The sequence below is a fragment of the Dipodomys merriami genome, unplaced genomic scaffold (assembly GCF_024711535.1).
Source record: "Dipodomys merriami isolate MVZ:Mamm:240054 unplaced genomic scaffold, mDipMer1.0.p SCAF_33, whole genome shotgun sequence".
NCBI lineage: Eukaryota > Metazoa > Chordata > Mammalia > Rodentia > Heteromyidae > Dipodomys > Dipodomys merriami.
This window is the reverse complement of record NW_027204826.1, coordinates 18,310,358-18,329,389: the sequence shown is the minus strand read 5'-3', so window position 1 is coordinate 18,329,389 and position 19,032 is coordinate 18,310,358. Positions and strand designations below refer to the sequence as shown.

Genomic DNA, 19,032 nt, shown 5'->3' with positions numbered 1-19,032 from the left:
GCTCAGGGACAGCGCCCAGGCCCAGAGTTCAAGCCCCATATCCAACAACAACAAAAAGGACCCACAGGATGTGCAACACTGAGAGAGAATCCTCAGGAAAACTACAGGTCCTGGATCATCATAAAGCACTGATGTGGGTTAATTGCTTGTAACAGACACACAACTCTGTAGGGCATGTAGTTAATGGAGAGATAAACAGACATTGAAGAAAGGTGCAATCTACCTACACATCTTGTAAAAATTCCTCTGCTTTCTACACAATTCTGTGAAGCCAAAACTGCTCTAAAAATGTCTTCAAAAACAGATAAATACATTACAGACTAAAGTGTATTAGTACCTCCTCAACGCCCATCTGTTTCTACACTGTTGAAGACAGCCATTTGGGGCTCAATCTACTCTTCTGCAGTTGACACTCTTTCAGTATGACCTATAAGATTCACACAGTTGGGATGAGGGAATTAGGGCTGAACACTGCGCCGTGTCCCCTACACCTTGAAGCCCACCCTCTAAAGGATGGTACAGAGTGCTGAGCTCACCCAGGCTGCGGCCGGCCAGCAAGGCGTGGCTGAGGGGCCGTGCCCAAGGGGACCCGAAGCACGCACACGCCACCAGCACTTAGAACCAAAGGCAGTTTATTGCGGAGTTTCTTAAGGATCATAAGAAAAGAAACAACTCTCATAAAAACAGTAGTAAAACACAGTACACAGGAATGTCCGCAGAAGGATAATAAAAGCATCCTAGCAAATGGACCTTAGCTACAAAGGCAAAGCAATCCAGCAAGAAATGCTGCTGGTAATAAAAATATATGTTCCATGTCTTTATTACATATTGCACAAAATAAAATATTGCACCTTTAAGTCACAGAAATATTTACAGAGTATTTTACACACGATCTTCCCTTTGAGTCCCTTCATCAGTCTGCTGTGGTGGGTGACTGCCCGCTCCTGAGCTGTGTCCTCCCCACTGCCCCCCCCAGCCACTGGCCCTCCCCACGCGGTAGCGTCTGTCCCAGTGTCCGTGCGGCTGAGGTAAGAATGGAAGAGACCTGTGTCCAGAATACCGACCAACCCACAGCCAAGTCGCCCTGCACGTGTCAGGGTGAGGAGCAAGGCCCCGGCAGCCCGCCTGCCTACAGACAGCTCTCGGGACACTGAAGGAGAAGCTGGTGCTGCCCGGGCCTCTAACGTCCCGACGGCAGAGTGCCAGCAAAGTTCCCACAACCGCATCAGAACTCGCCTCGAAGCGAACCAGCAGCAAGCTGACCAGAGGCACCTCCGCCCTTCACTCTGTCAACACCAGCCCCAGCCTCATTCGAAACCTAGACCCACCGAGTCCTGCCCCGAAAGCCAACTCTGGCCTTAACTCTAGCTTTACTCCCTTTCTCACCCCAATCCCAACTCTAAAACAAACCTTTAGCCCTTTTGCTCTAAAGCCTAACCCCATCCTAAAAGTATAACTTAACTCTTAGTTGTATAACTTCCAGTCAACCCTAATTCACTTTGGATTTCCTGGAAAGATCAGCTCAAATTAAAACAAATACTTGCTATAAACAAGTTTTTCCAACTATGTTTCCTATTTAGATTAATTTATTATATACTTTGCAAAATAAAAATCCTCAGGAATACTATTTTATGCATAAATTAGGTCTAATAAGGCTTTGTTTTAGTGCTTAGAAAAACATTCCATTCACAGCTAAAAGGAAAGCTTTGAACACACTACAGAACCAGTGGAGAAGCTACCGTGTGCTCTCTGACTTCCACAGACGGCCGAGCCCGGGGGTGCAGCCCCGTCTCCCCCCACGGACGCCCTGGATCAGGACACCATGCCCTGCACACCACCTGCCGGGAGACCCTCTCTCCCTCACAGCTAAATGTAAGGACCTGTGAGAAAAAAATGCCACTAGTGCCAACATCCAGAAAGCCACTGGCCAGAGCTTTTAAAACGTAAACGCGTTAAACGTGTTGAAACCTTACAGTTTAAGAGAAGAGGGAGCGGTCGCTCGCTGTGTTTCCCGTCTTCAGGGTGGATGACTGTGCCGGCCCACAGGTCGCAGCAGGCCCTGCTCTGCTTAGGGCCCTGGCAGCCTCTGATCACACAGACTTGCTGAGGGGCCAAATGCCTGGCCACACCTGCCGTGGTTTCTTTTTAACTCATCCAGCAATATGTCACTTACAAGGACTGAGTTCAGAACTGATGGTGGGAAATGTTCACCCAAGCTCAACCTTGCTGTTTTCACATCGGCCTCAGCATGGCGTCTCTAAGAGGGAAGACTGCTTTGCTGCCCTGGGAGCCTCACCGCGGCACGGCCAGGGGCCTAGCCTTCTCGGTGCGCCTGGCAGCAGCTCTGTTTGTAGAGGTCCAGAGAGCGCAGAGGCAGGCGCCTCAGGAGCCGGCAGTACCGACTTGTGTCTGTGCAGTTCCCTGCGAAAACGGGGAGCACAGTGCGGGGGTCACTGGAAATCTAGGAAATGACTTTCTGGAAGTGTACAGACAGGTCATGGCGCTGGCTCGGGCTCTCGACCGCTGCTGCGCCCTGGAGTCGGAGGTGCGTGGGGCTCCCCTGTCCCTCAGCCAGGCGCTGGCTGGCGTGGGGGGCCCTCCCCGCCCCGGGCCTGGCGCCGCCGCTTGGAGCGCTCAGCACCCGCCAGCCCCAGGCCCCCACAGCACCGCTGCCTGGAGAGCAGCCTGCGCGGGGCCTGACACTCCATTTCAGACCATGAGGTCAGCTCCGTGTGGGTGGAGGGGACGGCCGGGCAGGAGAGGGAGGGGAGCCCGTGGGTGCCAGAGCTCACCGGAAAGCCACCCCGCGCCCCACCAAGTTGGCCTCTGCCTCTCAGACCACGCTGCCTCCACAGAGGGCCAGGCCGCCACGTCCACCCACGACAGACCCTCCCAGGGTGCGGGGGGGGGGGGGGGAGGGGGAGGGCAGGCACGCACCGCCACAGGCAGGCCCCAGGCAGGGCCTCCGGGAGGGCGGCCTGTGTGTCGGCGCACAGTGACTCTCGGCCACGGGTCGGCAGGTCTGGGCGTGGACGCAGTGGACTTCCCGAGGCTGGACGCCCGGGCCGCAGGCTGCCGTGCAGGGCTTCCAGGGGCCGGGGAGCCAGCAGGCCTGGCAGGCCCCCGCCGCGCAGCTTCCCCGCCAGGGCTGTCTGGAAGGGACACAGGAGGAGGGGACCGAGTCACCGCGGGACAGAGTGTGGGTGAAGTTTAGCCAAGGGGCCAAGGTAAACCGGAGGAGGTGGGGTGAGGACGGCTGGGTGAGGGGGGCAGGGGTCCCCAGGGAGCCACGCATGCCCCTCCCGGCCTCGCCCCTCCCGGCCGCACCCCCCGCAAAGCCTGGGGAAGGGCGGGACGTCCCACGGGGGCAGAGGTGCTAGGTTTCCACTCTGCACCCCTGTTTTCTGCCACACCCTCTAGAGCGGCGGTGGCAGCCCTCCGCTGGGCCGCCCGCCCCCTCCGCTGAGCTCTGACCACGCCGCGGCCAGCTAACTGAGTTCCTGCTTGCTTTCAGCTCCAGGGGTAGGACCAAGGCAAACACTGACTGTCCCCTGGAGCTGGGGCTGTGGGGCCCACTAGCAGCCATTACAAGTGTGCTGACAAGCCCTGGGCTTTCTGTTCCAAAGCCCCTGAGGCACAGTGGCGCTGTAGCTCAAGTGGTAGAGCGCTCGCCTTGAGCGGAAGAGCTGAGGGACAGCGCCCAGGCCCAGAGTTCAAGCCCCACCACCCACAAAAAAAAAAAAAAGTACATTAGATTCCAAAGCCCCTGAGGCACATGCTGGCAGGAACAGGGATGGACGCAAGGCCGTCTTCTCTGCACAGAACAGTGGATTTACCCTATTCACCTTTAGGCCACTTCCAGCCTTTACAAAAATGGATTCAGACCCTTTATTTCGAAGAAGAGTCTCCCTCTGGCTCCTCCGGCCTTTCAGCCGGAATGGAAATTCAGTGTTCTGACTTGCGCGGTGGTGTCCGCCCTGGAGGGTAGTGGCCACCTTTGTGGACACAGGGCCTCTGCCCGGCCCCTGCCAGGGAGGATGACTGAGGTGGCCCGAGCCATGTCTCGCAGCCGTCTGCTGACACAGGCACAGGAGCCGCATACCTGCTCCCCACGACCTGCCGAGGGGGGTTTTAAACTACCAAACAATTCAAGCAGACATAGACGGAGTGACAGGGCAAAAACCCAGAACACAACGACCTCCCACGTGTCTGCTCACAGCCCTTCAGAGGCCCACTGCATTCGAAGCATTGTTGTGGCCCAAATACAGGCCCTGTGGGCGTGCGTACACAGAAGGGAGCATTCACACACACCAAGACCACGGTGATAACCTGTCCTGCTCATGCGGTGGATGCAGTACTACAGCTGGCCTCCAGGGGGAGACTCCATCAAAGGGTTTCCGCTCGCAAGGCTTCTGAGGGGCGGAGGGAGGGGGAGGACAGAGACAAAGCCTTGCACCAGAAATCAGAGGCTGCCGGCCCCTACGGCCAAACCCGCTTCCTTTGTGTCCGGCTCCTCGGGGGAGTTTCCTCTTTTTTCTAGCCGAAGGGATCTGAACCCACATGGCCACTTCTGCTGGAGGCCAAGCAGTCAAAGATGGCGCCCAGGGGAACACCTGTCCTTTCTCAATGCCAGCCGGCCCCCTTCCGGGTGCCTGTTTCACACTCAAATACCTGTACTAGGGCTACAGTCGCTCACGTAGTCTAGTGAGGAGCGCGCCGACGCGCCTCACGGAAGCCGCAGGGGCGGGAAGGGTTCCGCCCTGTGCTGCCCTGCGGAGCCCTACCTCTTCCTGGCGTCACAGTCGGGCCCCGGGCCGCTGCGGGGGCCACACGCAGGACACTAGGAGGAAGCACAGGTGAGTGTGAGCTGGGCTTGCACTGGGGGGGAGGGGAGGGGGGTGCTCCGGGCAGGGCCTGCAGTCCACAGAGGCTCAAGGCTCCCAACGGAGCTTCGCACCCTCCTCAGTCCGGGAAAAACAGCTCGTGTTTCCTTAGCAGGTCACATATTTTCACATATTCACCATGCCCACTAAGTTCTCATGTTTGGGACGGCTTTTCTTATCATAATAGTTCTACTTGCACCCAATTACTTTTACAATAAGCTCTTCTGTCGAGTGGGAACTTCTTTTCGGCATAGGCACTGGTTTTATTTTTCTTGTATTTGTCAACTACTCCCATACCATCTCTTTGTGTAGACTGCACTTTTAGTTTTATTGCCAGTCCTGGGGCTTGAACTCGGGGCCTGGGCTGCTTTTGCTCGAGGGTAGCACTCTACCGCTTGAGCCACAGCACCACTTCCGTTTATTTCTGAGTGTGTGGTGCTGAGGAGTGGAACTCAGGTGAGGCGAGCCCTCTACCCTGAGCCCCAGCCCCAGATCTAGATCAACTTCGACTGATCTATGATTCACGTGCCGTACAACTCCCCAGTTCACACCACAGCACGAGGGTCTGTGGAGCTGCCATACCAGAGCGGATTTTACAGTCTCACGGTCATCCACACAGCTGCAAACGCTCACACAGCGCCTCTCGCCGGCAATCAACTCTACCTCTGCACCTCCCCATTCTAGACACGTGTACGCGGCAGGGTGGAAGCGGGGCCCTGCGTGCCGGCCTTCCCCGGCCGACGCCGGCTGACCTGGCTTCCTGGCGCGGGCGCCTGTCGGCCGCATGGGCGGTTAGGACACGGCCTCCTCCCCCGCGGCCGGGTGCTGGAGGCACAGGCGTGGGGTGGCGCGGGCTCAACCGTGCCGTCGGCTCTCCTCCTCTTGCAGGTCACCTGCCGGCTGCGGAAGCCGCGGCCACACGGCACCGAGCACGCTGACCACGCGCTGGTGAACCACCTGGGAAGGAAGGACGGCACTGTGGGGAGGCCTGGTCCACCAGGCCTTCGGGGTCGCTTGTGAGAAGGGCTGCCCTGTCCCTGCACCGTCTGGGGCCCACCCCGTCTCAGCACAGAAACCGGCGCCTGTGTGTCCTCTGCCGTAGGCGGCCGAGCTGGCCGGTGGCCATGCAGAGAGCTACGTGCTTCAAGTCGCTGCCCAGCCCAGGAGGCAGGGCTAGACACCATGGAGGGCGAGTCGTAATCCAGCTCACGGAACACAACCAGGGACGCACTTCTGAGCGTCCGTGTGGCCTGCTCACGTCAGCCACACGCTCGCAGGAAATGAACCACGTTGGCTGAGGTCGTATAACTAAACCGTGAGCAGAGCTGAGACTGGATTCCACCTGACCCTGGGGGCCGAGCTGTAATGAGGGTGGGGGGTGGAGCCTGCCGAGGGGCTTGTCGCTGACACGGAGCAGAGGGCCCCCCAGAGGCCCGGCCGGCCAGCCAGGGCCACCACGCTCGGCCTCTCAGTCTGACATATACTTCATGCTACCTTCAGTGATTACAAAAAGGCCTATGCCCATGGTGTCATTGCGTGTATCTAATTTTATGTATTTAAAGCCTTGTGGGATAGCGGAAGATGTGGGTAACTGGTCGGCCTGTGCCCCGGCGTCGGCCGCCGTCCACTCCGGGAAGCTCCGCGCCCACCAGTTTGCCCACCCCTGAGGCAGGGCAGCAGCAGCCCCCTGGGCGGGATGTGGAACCAAGGCCGGGGTGTGGGAGCGGGGAGGGAGAGGCTCGTACCTGGCCGGGCAGCCCTGGGCCTCACAGGGCTGAAACCCTGCCCGAGGCTTCTGGCGGTGTGCACAGAGGGCCTCGCTCACTTCCTGCCCGCTGGCCCCCACACACCGGGGCCTCTGAATGCGGGCGCCCGGGGGGCTGCAGGCGGTGGGGCAGGGCGTCCAGGGACCAGGCTCCCAAACAGGCTCTGAGGAAGAAGAGAAACGTCAGGACACTCCAGACGGGGCTCAGAGCCAGGGAGCACACCTGGACATACTAAACTTTTATGAAGAAATAAACAGGAAACGTGGGCGTTGTCTTTTTAAAGTCTCATGTGTAATAAAACGCTTCTATCAGCCGTGCAGCTCATGAGGTTTCAAGATTGTATGATCTTATCAACTACAAACCAAAGTAAGGATGTAACATTCTTATACTTCTCGGATCTAGAAAGACTGGCTGATCAGCAACCATGGCTGACTATCAAGTGAACACATATGTGTGCACGTAATAATTCACAGCAGTATTATGTCCAAAAGGACAAGCATAGGAATCCTGTCATGTGATCTCAGGTGATGGATCGCTGATTGGCAGCTCGGTGTCGTTCCCATCTCCCCTCCGCTCTCCTTTGGACCCCAGGAGGTGAGGGCCTAGAAATCACTTCCTGCAACGGACAGGACAGCATGACATTGTTGTGTGCTCCCTCAGAACGGAGTAAAGCGGGCATTCCCAGGGCAGAGTCGGTGTGGTTCCTGTGATCTCCCTGTGTGTGAGCTACAAGGAGCCGTGGTCACCGGGAATGGCTTTGGCGTACCTGGCGTGTGAGGCTCTACCTTACTCTTCTGAAGAGTTTCGCAAGCTTGGAGCATTAGGTTAGATTTGCTGCTCCAGCATTGATACGTTAAAAGGCAGACAGGTAGGGGAAAGGGTTTCTGGTGGTGGAGGTAGCGGTGACAGTAGTTGTGGGGCTTAAACCAAGGTCCGTACGCTGTCTCTGAGCGTTTCCGCTCAAGGCTAGCGCTCTGCCACCTTGAGCTACAGCTCCATTTCTGGATTTCCAGCGGTTCACTGCAGAGGAAAGTCTCACAGATTTCCTGCCCAGACTGGCTTCAAACCGCAGTCCTCAGATCTCAGCCTCCTGAGTACAGGCATCAGCCATCAAGGGCCAGCTAAGGGAAGTTTTGTTTTAGGCTTTGCAAAAGGGATAAAAATAAAAGAACGGATCCCAGCACTTCCGCAGCCGGCCTTTCCTCTGTTCCTACGTTGCTGATTGGCAACAGTCCTCAAGGGAAGAATCAACATCAGCTCACACCCAGGGTGCGTCCCCAAAGTGTCTCCGTGGGAGGAGGAAGCAGAGACACCGAGGGCGGAGCGCATGGGTGGAGCTGGCCAAAGGCTGAGGGATGATTTCACAGCTGCAGAAGGCAGAACTCAGACGGCCCTTTACTACAACAGGTCTCACCAACAGGGAACCAATCCCTCCCTCCTCCCTCCCTCCCTCCCTCTCTCTCTCTCTCTCTCTCTCTCTCTCTCACACACACACACACACACACACACACACACACGCGCGTGCACACCCAAATCCCTGACCTTGAGGCAGGGGTCCTGTCGGGTCACTGCTGTTGGGTCCAGGTGTGGAGGCCCAGGGACCTCCCTTCTGATGGTCTTTAGGAGACACAGCATCGCTGCCTGGCCATCTTCGCTCTGAGGAAACAAGAAGTAACACGTTGCCAATTAGCAGCCGCCTCACTCCAGCCTGAGTGTTTCAAAGACAACTCCTGAAAAGTAAATTCTCTCTGACGGAGGGCTGGGGCCTCGGTCTGTGGTGCCGGCATGCCGTGTGGATGGGAGCCCGGCCCCGGGCCCCTGAACCTTCCCAGACTTCTAGTCTGAAAGTGGGATAAGAATCCTCGCCTGCCTTCCGTGAGAACCCTGGGGAGCCAGACCGGCCAGGGAGAGCTCCTGCTGCCCATCTCCCCCGTTCCCCAGCCCCGGGACCCCCATGGGGCCTGGGACGCAGCCCTCACCCATTCCCCAGCCCCAGGACCCCCGTTCCTGAGCCTCGGGTCCCCCGTGGGGCCTAGGACGCAGCCCTTGCCCATTCCCGAGCCCCGGGACCCCCATGGGGCCTGGGACGCAGCCCTCGCCCATTCCCCAGCCCTGGGTCCCCCGTGGGGCCCAGGCCAGCAGCCCTCACCCATTCCTGGGCCCCGGGTCCCCGTGGGGCCTGGGACGCAGTCCTCGCCCATTACCCAGCCCTGGGTCCCCCGTGGGGCCTGGGACGCAGCCTTCGCCCATTCCCGGGTCCCCCGTGGGGCCCGGGACGCAGCCCTCACCCAGCAGGTGGAGCACAGAGGCGGCCTCTGCCTCGCCCAGGGCGTTGGCGGCTGTGCACACGTAGGTTCCTTCATGTTCCAGCGAGACATTCCGCAACAACAGGGAGCCACGGGGAAGCAAGGAAACCCTGTAGCCCAGGGGTCCTCCTCTCTTCGACCACGTTACGGCGGGCGGGGGGACTCCTGCAGAACAGCAAACGCGACAGAGGTGATGCCGTTAAGAACAGCGCCAGAGCCACGTGACGCGCACCACACCGGCCACGCGCCCGGGCCGGCTCACACCTAACGGGGTCAGGGGCTCTGCGTGTGCACCGGGCCGGGAGGATGGGGCTTCGTCCCACTGAGCGGCATGGAAGGAGAGGAGCTGGGGAGAACGCTCTGTCAGCAGCTGCACAGTGGGGGTTGGTGAAGATGAGAGGCAGAACTGGAGGAGCCTCTGCCCCCCCGCCCCCCGCCCCCCCCGGCCCCCCGCCCCCCCCGGCCCCCCGCCCCCCGCCCCCCCCGCCCCCCGCCCCCTACCCCCCCGGCCCCCCCGCCCCCCACCCCCCCCGGCCCCCCCGCCCCCCCCACCCCCCCGCCCCCCCACCCCCCGGCCCCCCACCCCCCCCGGCCCCCCCCCGCCCCCCCCGCCCCCCCGCCCCCCCCGGCCCCCCGCCCCCCCCACCCCCCGCCCCCCCCGCCCCTCCGCCTCCCCCCCCCCCGCCCCCCGGCCCCCCGCCCCCCCCCCGCCGCTCCCAGGCAGTGTCACCAGAAGCCTTTGAAAACAAATGTGCAATTGCGATCCAGGATTTGCTGAGCGTACACAACCGCAACGTGCTACCCAAAGGAAGACACAGTCTCCAGAGAAACATGACATTGTCCCATGACGCTTTCGGGAAATTTCCAGAGACAAAAAGAACTTGTGAGCTTCTAGCTGGGGCCACTGTGGCAGAGACCGCAGAACGGAGCAGGGGACCAGGAGGGGGCCAGGGGGCCATCACCCACGCTGTTCTTGTCACCCACGGGCAACAACCACCGTGTGACTGTCCACCACACTCCATCATCACACTCAACAACCATGTGACTGTCCACCACACTCCATCATCACACTCAACAACCATGTGACTGTCCCCCACACTCCATCACACACTCAACAACAACCGTGTGACTGTCCACCACACTCCATCACACACTCAACAACCATGTGACTGTCCACCACACTCCATCATCACACTCAACAACCATGTGACTGTCCCCCACACTCCATCACACACTCAACAACAACCGTGTGACTGTCCACCACACTCCATCACACACTCAACAACCATGTGACTGTCCACCACACTCCATCATCACACTCAACAACCATGTGACTGTCCCCCACACTCCATCACACACTCAACAACAACCGTGTGACTGTCCACCACACTCCATCACACACTCAACAACAACCATGTGACTATCCACCACACTCCATCACACACTCAACCATGTGACTGTCCACCACACTCCATCACACACTCAACAACCATGTGACTGTCCACCACACTCCATCATCACACTCAACAACCATGTGACTGTCCACCACACTCCATCACACACTCAACAACCGTGTGACTGTCCACCACACTCCATCACACACTCAACAACAACTGTGTGACTGTCCACCACACTCCATCATCACACTCAACCATGTGACTGTCCACCACACTCCATCATCACACTCAACAACAACTATGTGACTGTCCACCACACTCCATCACACACTCAACAACAACCGTGTGACTGTCCACCACACTCCTGTCCATTACACACACTCAACAACCGTGAGACTGTCCACCACACTCCTCTCTTCACCCACACTCAACAACAACGCTTGACTGTCTACCAGGCTCAGATCAAGGCCATCTTCCAGTCCAGGTGCAGAGAGGACACTGCAGAGAGCAGAGGGGCATCTGGAGTTACGTGCACACCCTTTCCTTCTCATTGGTAGTACATAACTACACCTTCAAGATAGGCAGGGCCAACCACTGCCAACCCACACCCAGAACCCAACATACAGTGAGAAGGACACACAATCTTAGAAATCTGGAACTTTTAGCATTTAGAAACAGACAAGCTTTTCAGGTTCTATTATTCAATGAGAGTTTTAGAAATGCATTTTAAGAGTAGGTAAAAGTAAAATCACTATTGGCATCTTTATGGGTTATGCAAAATGTATTTGGCTATAACAACAAAAAATTATGAATTTGTCTGAAACATGAATATGAGCTGTGGGGGGGGGCCTAAGAATGGGGAGATGGGAAGGGATGGGAAGGGGAAACAAAGGAGGGGGCAACAATGCTTGATAAGAAATGTACTCATTACCTTGCTCATGTAATTGTAACCCCTCTGTATGGTATTTTCACAATAAAAAACTTACTAATAATAAAACAATTAAAACAATTTTTAAAAAGAAGAGGAAAGAAGCACACTACAGGAAAACAACAAAACGGCAAGAAACATGAGCATTTCTCCATCCTAATGTTAAACAGCAACAGCTCAACCCCAACCAAAAGACAGAGCAACAAACTGGATCAAAAAACAAAATCCAACTAATTATTGTCCCATATACAAGGAGCTCAAGAAATCAACTCCACCCACAGCTGATAAACCAATCACTAAATGGGCAAGGGAGCTAAAGAGAGACTTCTCAGAAGAAGAGGTAAGAATGGCAAAGAAACACATGGGGAAATGCTCACCATCCTTGGCCATAAAGGAAACACAAATCAGAACAACTCTGAGATTCCATCTCATGCCTGTAAGATTAGCCGACATCATGAATTCCAACAACAAAGTTGGTGAGGATGTGGAGGAAAGGAATCTACTGCCCTGCTGGTGGTAATGTAAACTAGTACAACCACTCCAGACAGCAGTCTGGAGGTTCCTCAAAAATCTAAACAGACCTTCCCTACGACCCCGCCACACCACTCCTGGGCATCTACCCTAAGCATCATGAGCCAGGATATGACAAGGACCCCTGCACAACCATATTCACTGCTGCACTATTCACAACAGCCGCGTTGTGCAAACAGCCCAGATGCCTTACAACAGATTGGATCCAAAACATGTGGTACCTATACACAATGGAATGTTACACAGCCAGTAGAAAGAACACTATTATGTCATTCGCAGGGAAACGGACAGAACTAGAACAAATCATGTTAAGTGAGCTCAGCCAAGCTCAGCCAGATGACACATGTTCTCTCTCAAGTGAAAGCTAGACCTAAAATACACCAGGACATAATAAATTACACGGGACTCTAGACATTCACTCACTGTGAGACCAAAAGAGGATGTTTGTAGGAGAGGATCACAGAGGACAGTGCCAGTGTGCATCCCACCATATAAAATAATATTTATCACAATAAGCTTCAGGAAATGGAAGCAAGAGGCTGTTTGTATTCTATTTTTGCTCTGTTTGTTCATTTATCTGTCTTTGGGAGGGACAAGGGTGAACAAATGCAGCAGTGGTACTCACTAGATGCAGTGTTGAAAATTATACAACCTGTGGGGGGGATGAAAGGGGAAAACTGGGAGAAAAGACCTGACCTCTGTGACCGTAACCTCTCTGTACATCACTGTTATAATAACAATACATTTAAGTTTATTATCATTAGTGGAAAGGTTTTAAATTACACACACCACTGATTTTCACTGACTTTGAGAAGGTGACGTCTGCCCTTGCGAGGGTGTGGCAGGTGCCTGTCTAGGAAGTGAGGCCTGGGCAGAGGGCCCAAGACTCTCCCTGTGTCCCGCACCCCAGACCTCCCTGTGCCCTGCGCCCCAGGCCTCCCTGTGCCCCAGACCCCAGGCCTCCCTGCACCCCAGGCCTCCCTGTGCCCCAGACCTCCCTGCGCCCTGCGCCCCAGACCTCCCTGCGCCCTGCGCCCCAGGCCTCCCTGTGCCCAGACCTCCCTGTGCCCTGCACCCCAGGCCTCCCTGCGCCCTGCGCCCCAGGCCTCCCTGCACCCCAGGCCTCCCTGTGCCCTGCACCCCAGGCCTCCCTGCACCCCAGGCCTCCCTGTGCCCTGCACCCCAGGCCTCCCTGCACCCCAGACCTCCCTGTGCCCTGCGTCCCAGGCCTCCCTGCACCCAGACCTCCCTGTGCCCCAGACCTCCCTGTGCCCCAGACCTCCCTGTGCCCTGCGCCCCAGGCCTCCCTGTGCCCTGCGCCCCAGGCCTCCCTGCGCCCTGCACCCCAGGCCTCCCTGCACCCCAGACCTCCCTGTGCCCTGCGCCCCAGGCCTCCCTGTGCCCTGCACCCCAGGCCTCCCTGTGCCCTGCACCCCAGACCTCCCTGCGCCCTGCACCCCAGACCTCCCTGCGCCCTGCACCCCAGACCTCCCTGTGCCCTGCACCCCAGGCCTCCCTGCGCCCTGCACCCCAGACCTCCCTGCGCCCTGCACCCCAGGCCTCCCTGTACCCTGCGCCCCAGGCCTCCCTGTGCCCTGCACCCCAGGCCTCCCTGCGCCCCAGGCCTCCCTGTGCCCTGCACCCCAGGCCTCCCTGCACCCCAGGCCTCCCTGTGCCCAGACCTCCCTGTGCCCCAGACCTCCCTGTGCCCTGCACCCCAGGCCTCCCTGCGCCCTGCACCCCAGGCCTCCCTGTGCCCTGCACCCCAGGCCTCCCTGCGCCCTGCACCCCAGGCCTCCCTGTGCCCTGCACCCCAGGCCTCCCTGTGCCCTGCACCCCAGGCCTCCCTGCGCCCTGCGCCCCAGGCCTCCCTGTACCCAGGCCTCCCTGTGCCCCAGACCTCCCTGTACCCAGGCCTCCCTGTGCCCAGATCTCCCTGTGCCCTGCGCCCCAGGCCTCCCTGTACCCAGACCTCCCTGTGCCCTGCGCCCCAGGCCTCCCTGTACCCAGACCTCCCTGTGCCCCAGACCTCCCTGTGCCCCAGACCTCCCTGTGCCCCAGACCTCCCTGTGCCCTGCACCCCAGGCCTCCCTGCACCCCAGGCCTCCCTGTACCCAGATCTCCCTGTGCCCCAGACCTCCCTGTGCCCTGCACCCCAGGCCTCCCTGTACCCAGATCTCCCTGTGCCCCAGACCTCCCTGTGCCCCAGACCTCCCTGTGCCCCAGACCTCCCTGTGCCCCAGACCTCCCTGTGCCCCAGGCCTCCCTGTGCCCCAGACCTCCCTGTACCCCAGGCCTCCCTGTACCCAGGCCTCCCTGTACCCAGACCTCTCTGTGCCCTGCACCCCAGACCTCCCTGTGCCCCAGACCTCCCTGCGCCCCAGACATCCCTGTGCCCCAGACCTCCCTGCGCCCCAGACCTCCCTGCGCCCCAGGCCTCCCTGCGCCCCGGCCTCCCTGCACCTCAGACCTCCATGCGCCCCAGACCTCCCTGCGCCCCAGACCTCCCTGTGCCCCAGGCCTCCCTGCGCCCCAGACCTCCCTGTGCCCCAGACCTCCCTGTACCCAGACCTCCCTGCGCCCCAGACCTCCCTGCGCCCCAGACCTCCCTGCGCCCCAGGCCTCCCTGCACCTCAGACCTCCCTGTGCCCCAGACCCCAGACCTCCCTGCGCCCCAGGCCTCCCTGCACCTCAGACCTCCCTGTGCCCCAGACCCCAGGCCTCCCTGTGCCCCAGACCTCCCTGTGCCCCAGACCTCCCTGTGCCCCAGACCTCCCTGCGCCCCAGGCTTCCCTGCACCTCAGACCTCCCTGCGCCCCAGACCCCAGGCCTCCCTGTGCCCCAGACCTCCCTGTGCCCCAGACCTCCCTGTGCCCCAGACCTCCCTGTGCCCCAGACCTCCCTGCGCCCCAGGCTTCCCTGCACCTCAGACCTCCCTGCGCCCCAGACCTCCCTGTGCCCCAGACCCCAGGCCTCCCTGTACCCAGACCTCCCTGCGCCCCAGACCTCCCTGCGCCCCAGACCTCCCTGCGCCCCAGACCTCCCTGCGCCCCAGGCCTCCCTGCACCTCAGACCTCCCTGCGCCCCAGACCTCCCTGTACCCAGACCTCCCTGCGCCCCAGACCTCCCTGTGCCTCAGACCTCCCTGCACCCCGGCCTCCCTGCACCTCAGACCTCCCTGTGCCCCAGACCTCCCTGCGCCCCAGACCTCCCTGCGCCCCAGACCTCCCTGTGCCCCAGACCTCCCTGCGCCCCAGACCTCCCTGTGCCCCAGACCTCCCTGCGCCCCAGACCTCCCTGCGCCCGGCCTCCAGTCTCAGGTGGGAAATGCCGTGCACCTGTGCTGAGCCACTGTCCAGAAGAGGGCAGTCTCTAAGACACAAGCTTCCCGGCCTTCATAACGTCACTGTCTGTCCCCAGAAAGCTGGGCTTTGGCAGGACGCAACGGCCCTGAGGGTGGTTGCTGTCCACGAGAAAACACAACCTTCACCAAAGCTCCGGTGAGAGCGGCACCCAGCTCCACGCGGCGGCATGCACCGGAGCTGGCGGGGAGGCCCTGGGAGGCGGCGGCCAGGCGAGGCCAAGCCTGGCAGCACTATGTCCAAGGAGAGCTGAAGCTGGGGGGGGGGGTGATCAGCCTCAACCCCCCAACTTGGAGGAGGAGGAGGAGGAGGGAGGGGAAAGAGAAAAGGGAGGGGGAGAGAGAAAGAGAAGGAGGAAGGAGGAAGAGGGGAGGAAAAAGTGGGCGAAGATGAGAAGAGGAGGCGGAGGGAGGAAAGGGGAAGAGGAAAGAGGGAGGGAAGAGAGCAGAGGGGAAATGAGGAAGAGGAGGAGGAGGAGGGCGAGGAAGGAAGACAATGAGGAGGAGACCACCCAGCTGTCCACCAGCAATGCAAGCGCTCAGGGCGCGCAGGGCTCCACCCCACCCCCAAGGCCTGGCTGGCTGAGGAGACAGAGCGGATGCTTCTGGGCCTGTCATTTTTGCTGGAGGCTGTGCCCCAAGAACGGCTCCACTGAATCCAGTCCCAGATCCAGTCTCTCTAAACGCCCAACCAGCCACGGGGAGTGAGGTTCAGGTGAAGGCTTCTTCCTGCAGATGGCAGACCTCCGGTCTGTGTTTCAGAGTCCTCTGTGGGTGCCCGGCGGCACCAGCGGGGAGCCTGGGGTGGGGAACCTGCTCTTGGGCTACAGACCCTCGGCTGCCTCTGCAAGGGGGTGGACCTGGCCCCCAAATTCACATCGCTGTGGTGGGGTCCTTCAGGGGGCCGGAGAGATCTGCCAGAAGTCTGTGTAGGCCAACACTGCAGGACTTCCAGGGGCTGCTAAGTCACGCCCTGGGGACTAGCCAGCGTCCAGCCCGTGGAGCCAACGGCACGGAGCCGTGGCTGCGGGGAGTGATGGGGGAGATGCGGGCGCAAGCAGGACCGGGCGGCCTCGGTTCTCACATGCTGGCCACCTGGTCGAAGCGCCCACCGCGGCAGCGGCAGCCTCAGCATCTGGTCAGAACTCGGGGGTCTGTGGGGCACCGCGGTCCAGAGGCTGAAGGCACACCGGAAGCTCACTCAGCTCGTCCGAGCTCCGCTTTGAGCTGATAGAAAGCCGTTCACCCAACCTCCCCACCCTGCAAAATGAGAAGAACCGTTTCCCCAAGCCCGGTTAGGACGTAAGAACCGAAGCCTAACGAAACAGAAAGAGGAGGAAGAAAGCGGGAAGCCGAAGAGCCAGGGCTGGGGCTGGAGGTTCAGCACCAGCGTGGCACACAGGCCCTGGCTTTGCTCCCTACCTCTACCGGGAAGAAGAGAAAAGAACGGGTCTGTCAGAAAGATCTGTCCGGTTGTAAACACGAGAGAGGCCCCTGAGGGACAGACAGCTGGACCCCAACGGCCACCCAGCCCGAGCCTGGGAGGAGATGCCGACATTCCTACCCAGACCTGGCTTTGCTGAGCGGGAAGACACTGCTCAGAGTTCCAACAAGCCCCTCCCGCGGACCCCTCCCACAGACTCCTCACACACTGCGCGACCAGCGACGGACGCAGCCCTGACCGGTGGCCTGCCCACCAGCAGTCCAGTCCTGCCGCTCGGCTGAGAGTGGTCAGGGGCACACTAGAACCCAGGATGACATTCGTCGTACACATTCGCTCCCAGGCTTTGTGAAGTCACCCCGGGAGTTCATCTACATCAGTGCACTGAGAGGGAGGTGTCTGGGCCGTCAGGCGGAGGGAAGACAGTGAAAATGGCAGTGGTCATCACTGACAGCGGTCATCACTGACTGGTCGTCACTGACAGTGGTCATCACTGACAATGGCCATCTCCTGACAATGGTCATCTCCTGACAGTGGTCATCACTGACAATGGCCATCTCTTGACAATGGCCATCTCCTGACAATGGTCATCTCCTGACAGTGGTCATCACTGACAGCGGTCATCACTGACAATAGTCATCACTGACAGCGGTCATCACTGACTGGTCATCACTGACAGTGGTCATCACTGACAATGGTCATCACTGACAGTGGTCATCACTGACTGGTCATCACTGACAGTGGTCATCACTGACAATGGCCATCTCCTGATAATGGTCATCTCCTGACAGTGGTCATCACTGACAATGGTCATCATGGACAGCGGTCATCACTGACAGCAGTCATCACTGACAGTGGCCATCTCCTGACAGCAGTTATTACTGACAGCGGCCATCTCCTGACAGTGGTCATCACTGACAGTGGTCATCATGGACAGCGGTTATCACTGACAGTGGTCATCTCCCGACAGTGGTCATCACTGACAGTGGTCATCTCCTGACAGCGGTTATCACTGACAGCGGCCATCTCCTGACAGTGGTCATCACTGACAATGGTCATCATGGACAGCGGTCATCACTGACAGCAGTCATCACTGACAGTGGCCATCTCCTGACAGTGGTTATCACTGACAGCGGCCATCTCCTGACAGTGGTCATCACTGACAGCGGCCATCTCCTGACAGTGGTCATCACTGACAGTGGCCATCTCCTGACAGTGGTCATCACTGACAATGGTCATCACTGACAGTGGCCATCTCCTGACAGTGGTTATCACTGACAGCAGCCATCTCCTGACAGTGGCCATCTCCTGACAGTGGTCATCACTGACAGTGGCCATCTCCTGACAGTGGTCATCACTGACAGCGGCCATCTCCTGACAGTGGTTATCACTGACAGCGGCCATCTCCTGACAGTGGTCATCACTGACAGCGGCCATCTCCTGACAGTGGTCATCACTGACAATGGTCATCACTGACAGTGGCCATCTCCTGACAGTGGTTATCACTGACAGCGGCCATCTCCTGACAGTGGCCATCTCCTGACAGTGGTTATCACTGACAGTGGCCATCTCCTGACAGTGGTTATCACTGACAGTGGTCATCTCCTGACAGTGGTCATCTCCTGACAGTGGTCATCACTGACAGTGGTCATCACTGACAGTGGTCATCTCCTGACAGCGGTTATCACTGACAGTGGCCATCTCCTGACAGTGGTTATCACTGACAGTGGCCATCTCCTGACAGTGGTCATCACTGACAATGGTCATCATGGACAGCGGTCATCACTGACAGCAGTCATCACTGACAGTGGCCATCTCCTGACAGCGGTTATCACTGACAGCGGCCATCTCCTGACAGTGGTCATCTCCTGACAGCGGTTAGCACTGACAGTGGCCATCTCCTGACAGTGGCCATCTCCTGACAGTGGTTATCACTGACAGCGGCCATCTCCTGACAGTGGCCATCCCCTGACAGTGGTTATCACTGACAGTGGCCATCTCCTGACAGTGGTTATCACTGACAGTGGTCATCTCCTGACAGTGGTCATCACTGACAGTGGTCATCTCCTGACAGTGGTTATCACTGACAGTGGCCATCTCCTGACAGTGGTCATCACTGACAATGGTCATCATGGACAGCGGTCATCACTGACAGCAGTCATCACTGACAGTGGCCATCTCCTGACAGTGGTCATCACTGACAGTGGTCATCTCCTGACAGCGGTTAGCACTGACAGTGGCCATCTCCTGACAGTGGTCATCTCCTGACAGCGGTCATCTCCTGACAATGGTCATCACTGACAATGGTCATCACTGACAGTGGTTATCACTGACAGTGGCCATCTCCTGACAGTGGTTATCACTGACAGTGGTCATCTCCTGACAGTGGCCATCTCCTGACAGTGGTCATCACTGACAG

At 58.8% G+C, this 19,032-nt stretch overlaps 1 protein-coding gene across 3 annotated transcripts in view; it reads right to left on the bottom strand.

Moving 5' to 3' along the window:
- Positions 1–615: 615 nt before the first annotated feature.
- The window catches only part of Adamtsl3 (ADAMTS like 3), a 110,622-nt gene continuing 92,205 nt past the window's right edge, over positions 616–19,032 (bottom strand). For 2 of the 3 annotated variants that reach the window (XM_070043358.1, XM_070043360.1), the window contains 7 exons: positions 8,938–9,120; positions 8,192–8,305; positions 6,629–6,812; positions 5,636–5,840; positions 4,785–4,840; positions 2,938–3,152; positions 616–2,421 (listed from right to left, as the gene is read on the bottom strand). In XM_070043358.1, the coding sequence (XP_069899459.1) occupies positions 2,315–2,421; positions 2,938–3,152; positions 4,785–4,840; positions 5,636–5,840; positions 6,629–6,812; positions 8,192–8,305; positions 8,938–9,120 (1,064 nt within the window). In that variant the 3' untranslated portion in view covers positions 616–2,314. Of the gene's footprint in view, positions 2,422–2,937; positions 3,153–4,784; positions 4,841–5,635; positions 5,841–6,628; positions 6,813–6,926; positions 7,266–8,191; positions 8,306–8,937; positions 9,121–19,032 lie in introns of those variants that run through there. The other variant, XM_070043359.1, reaches the window with a different exon arrangement.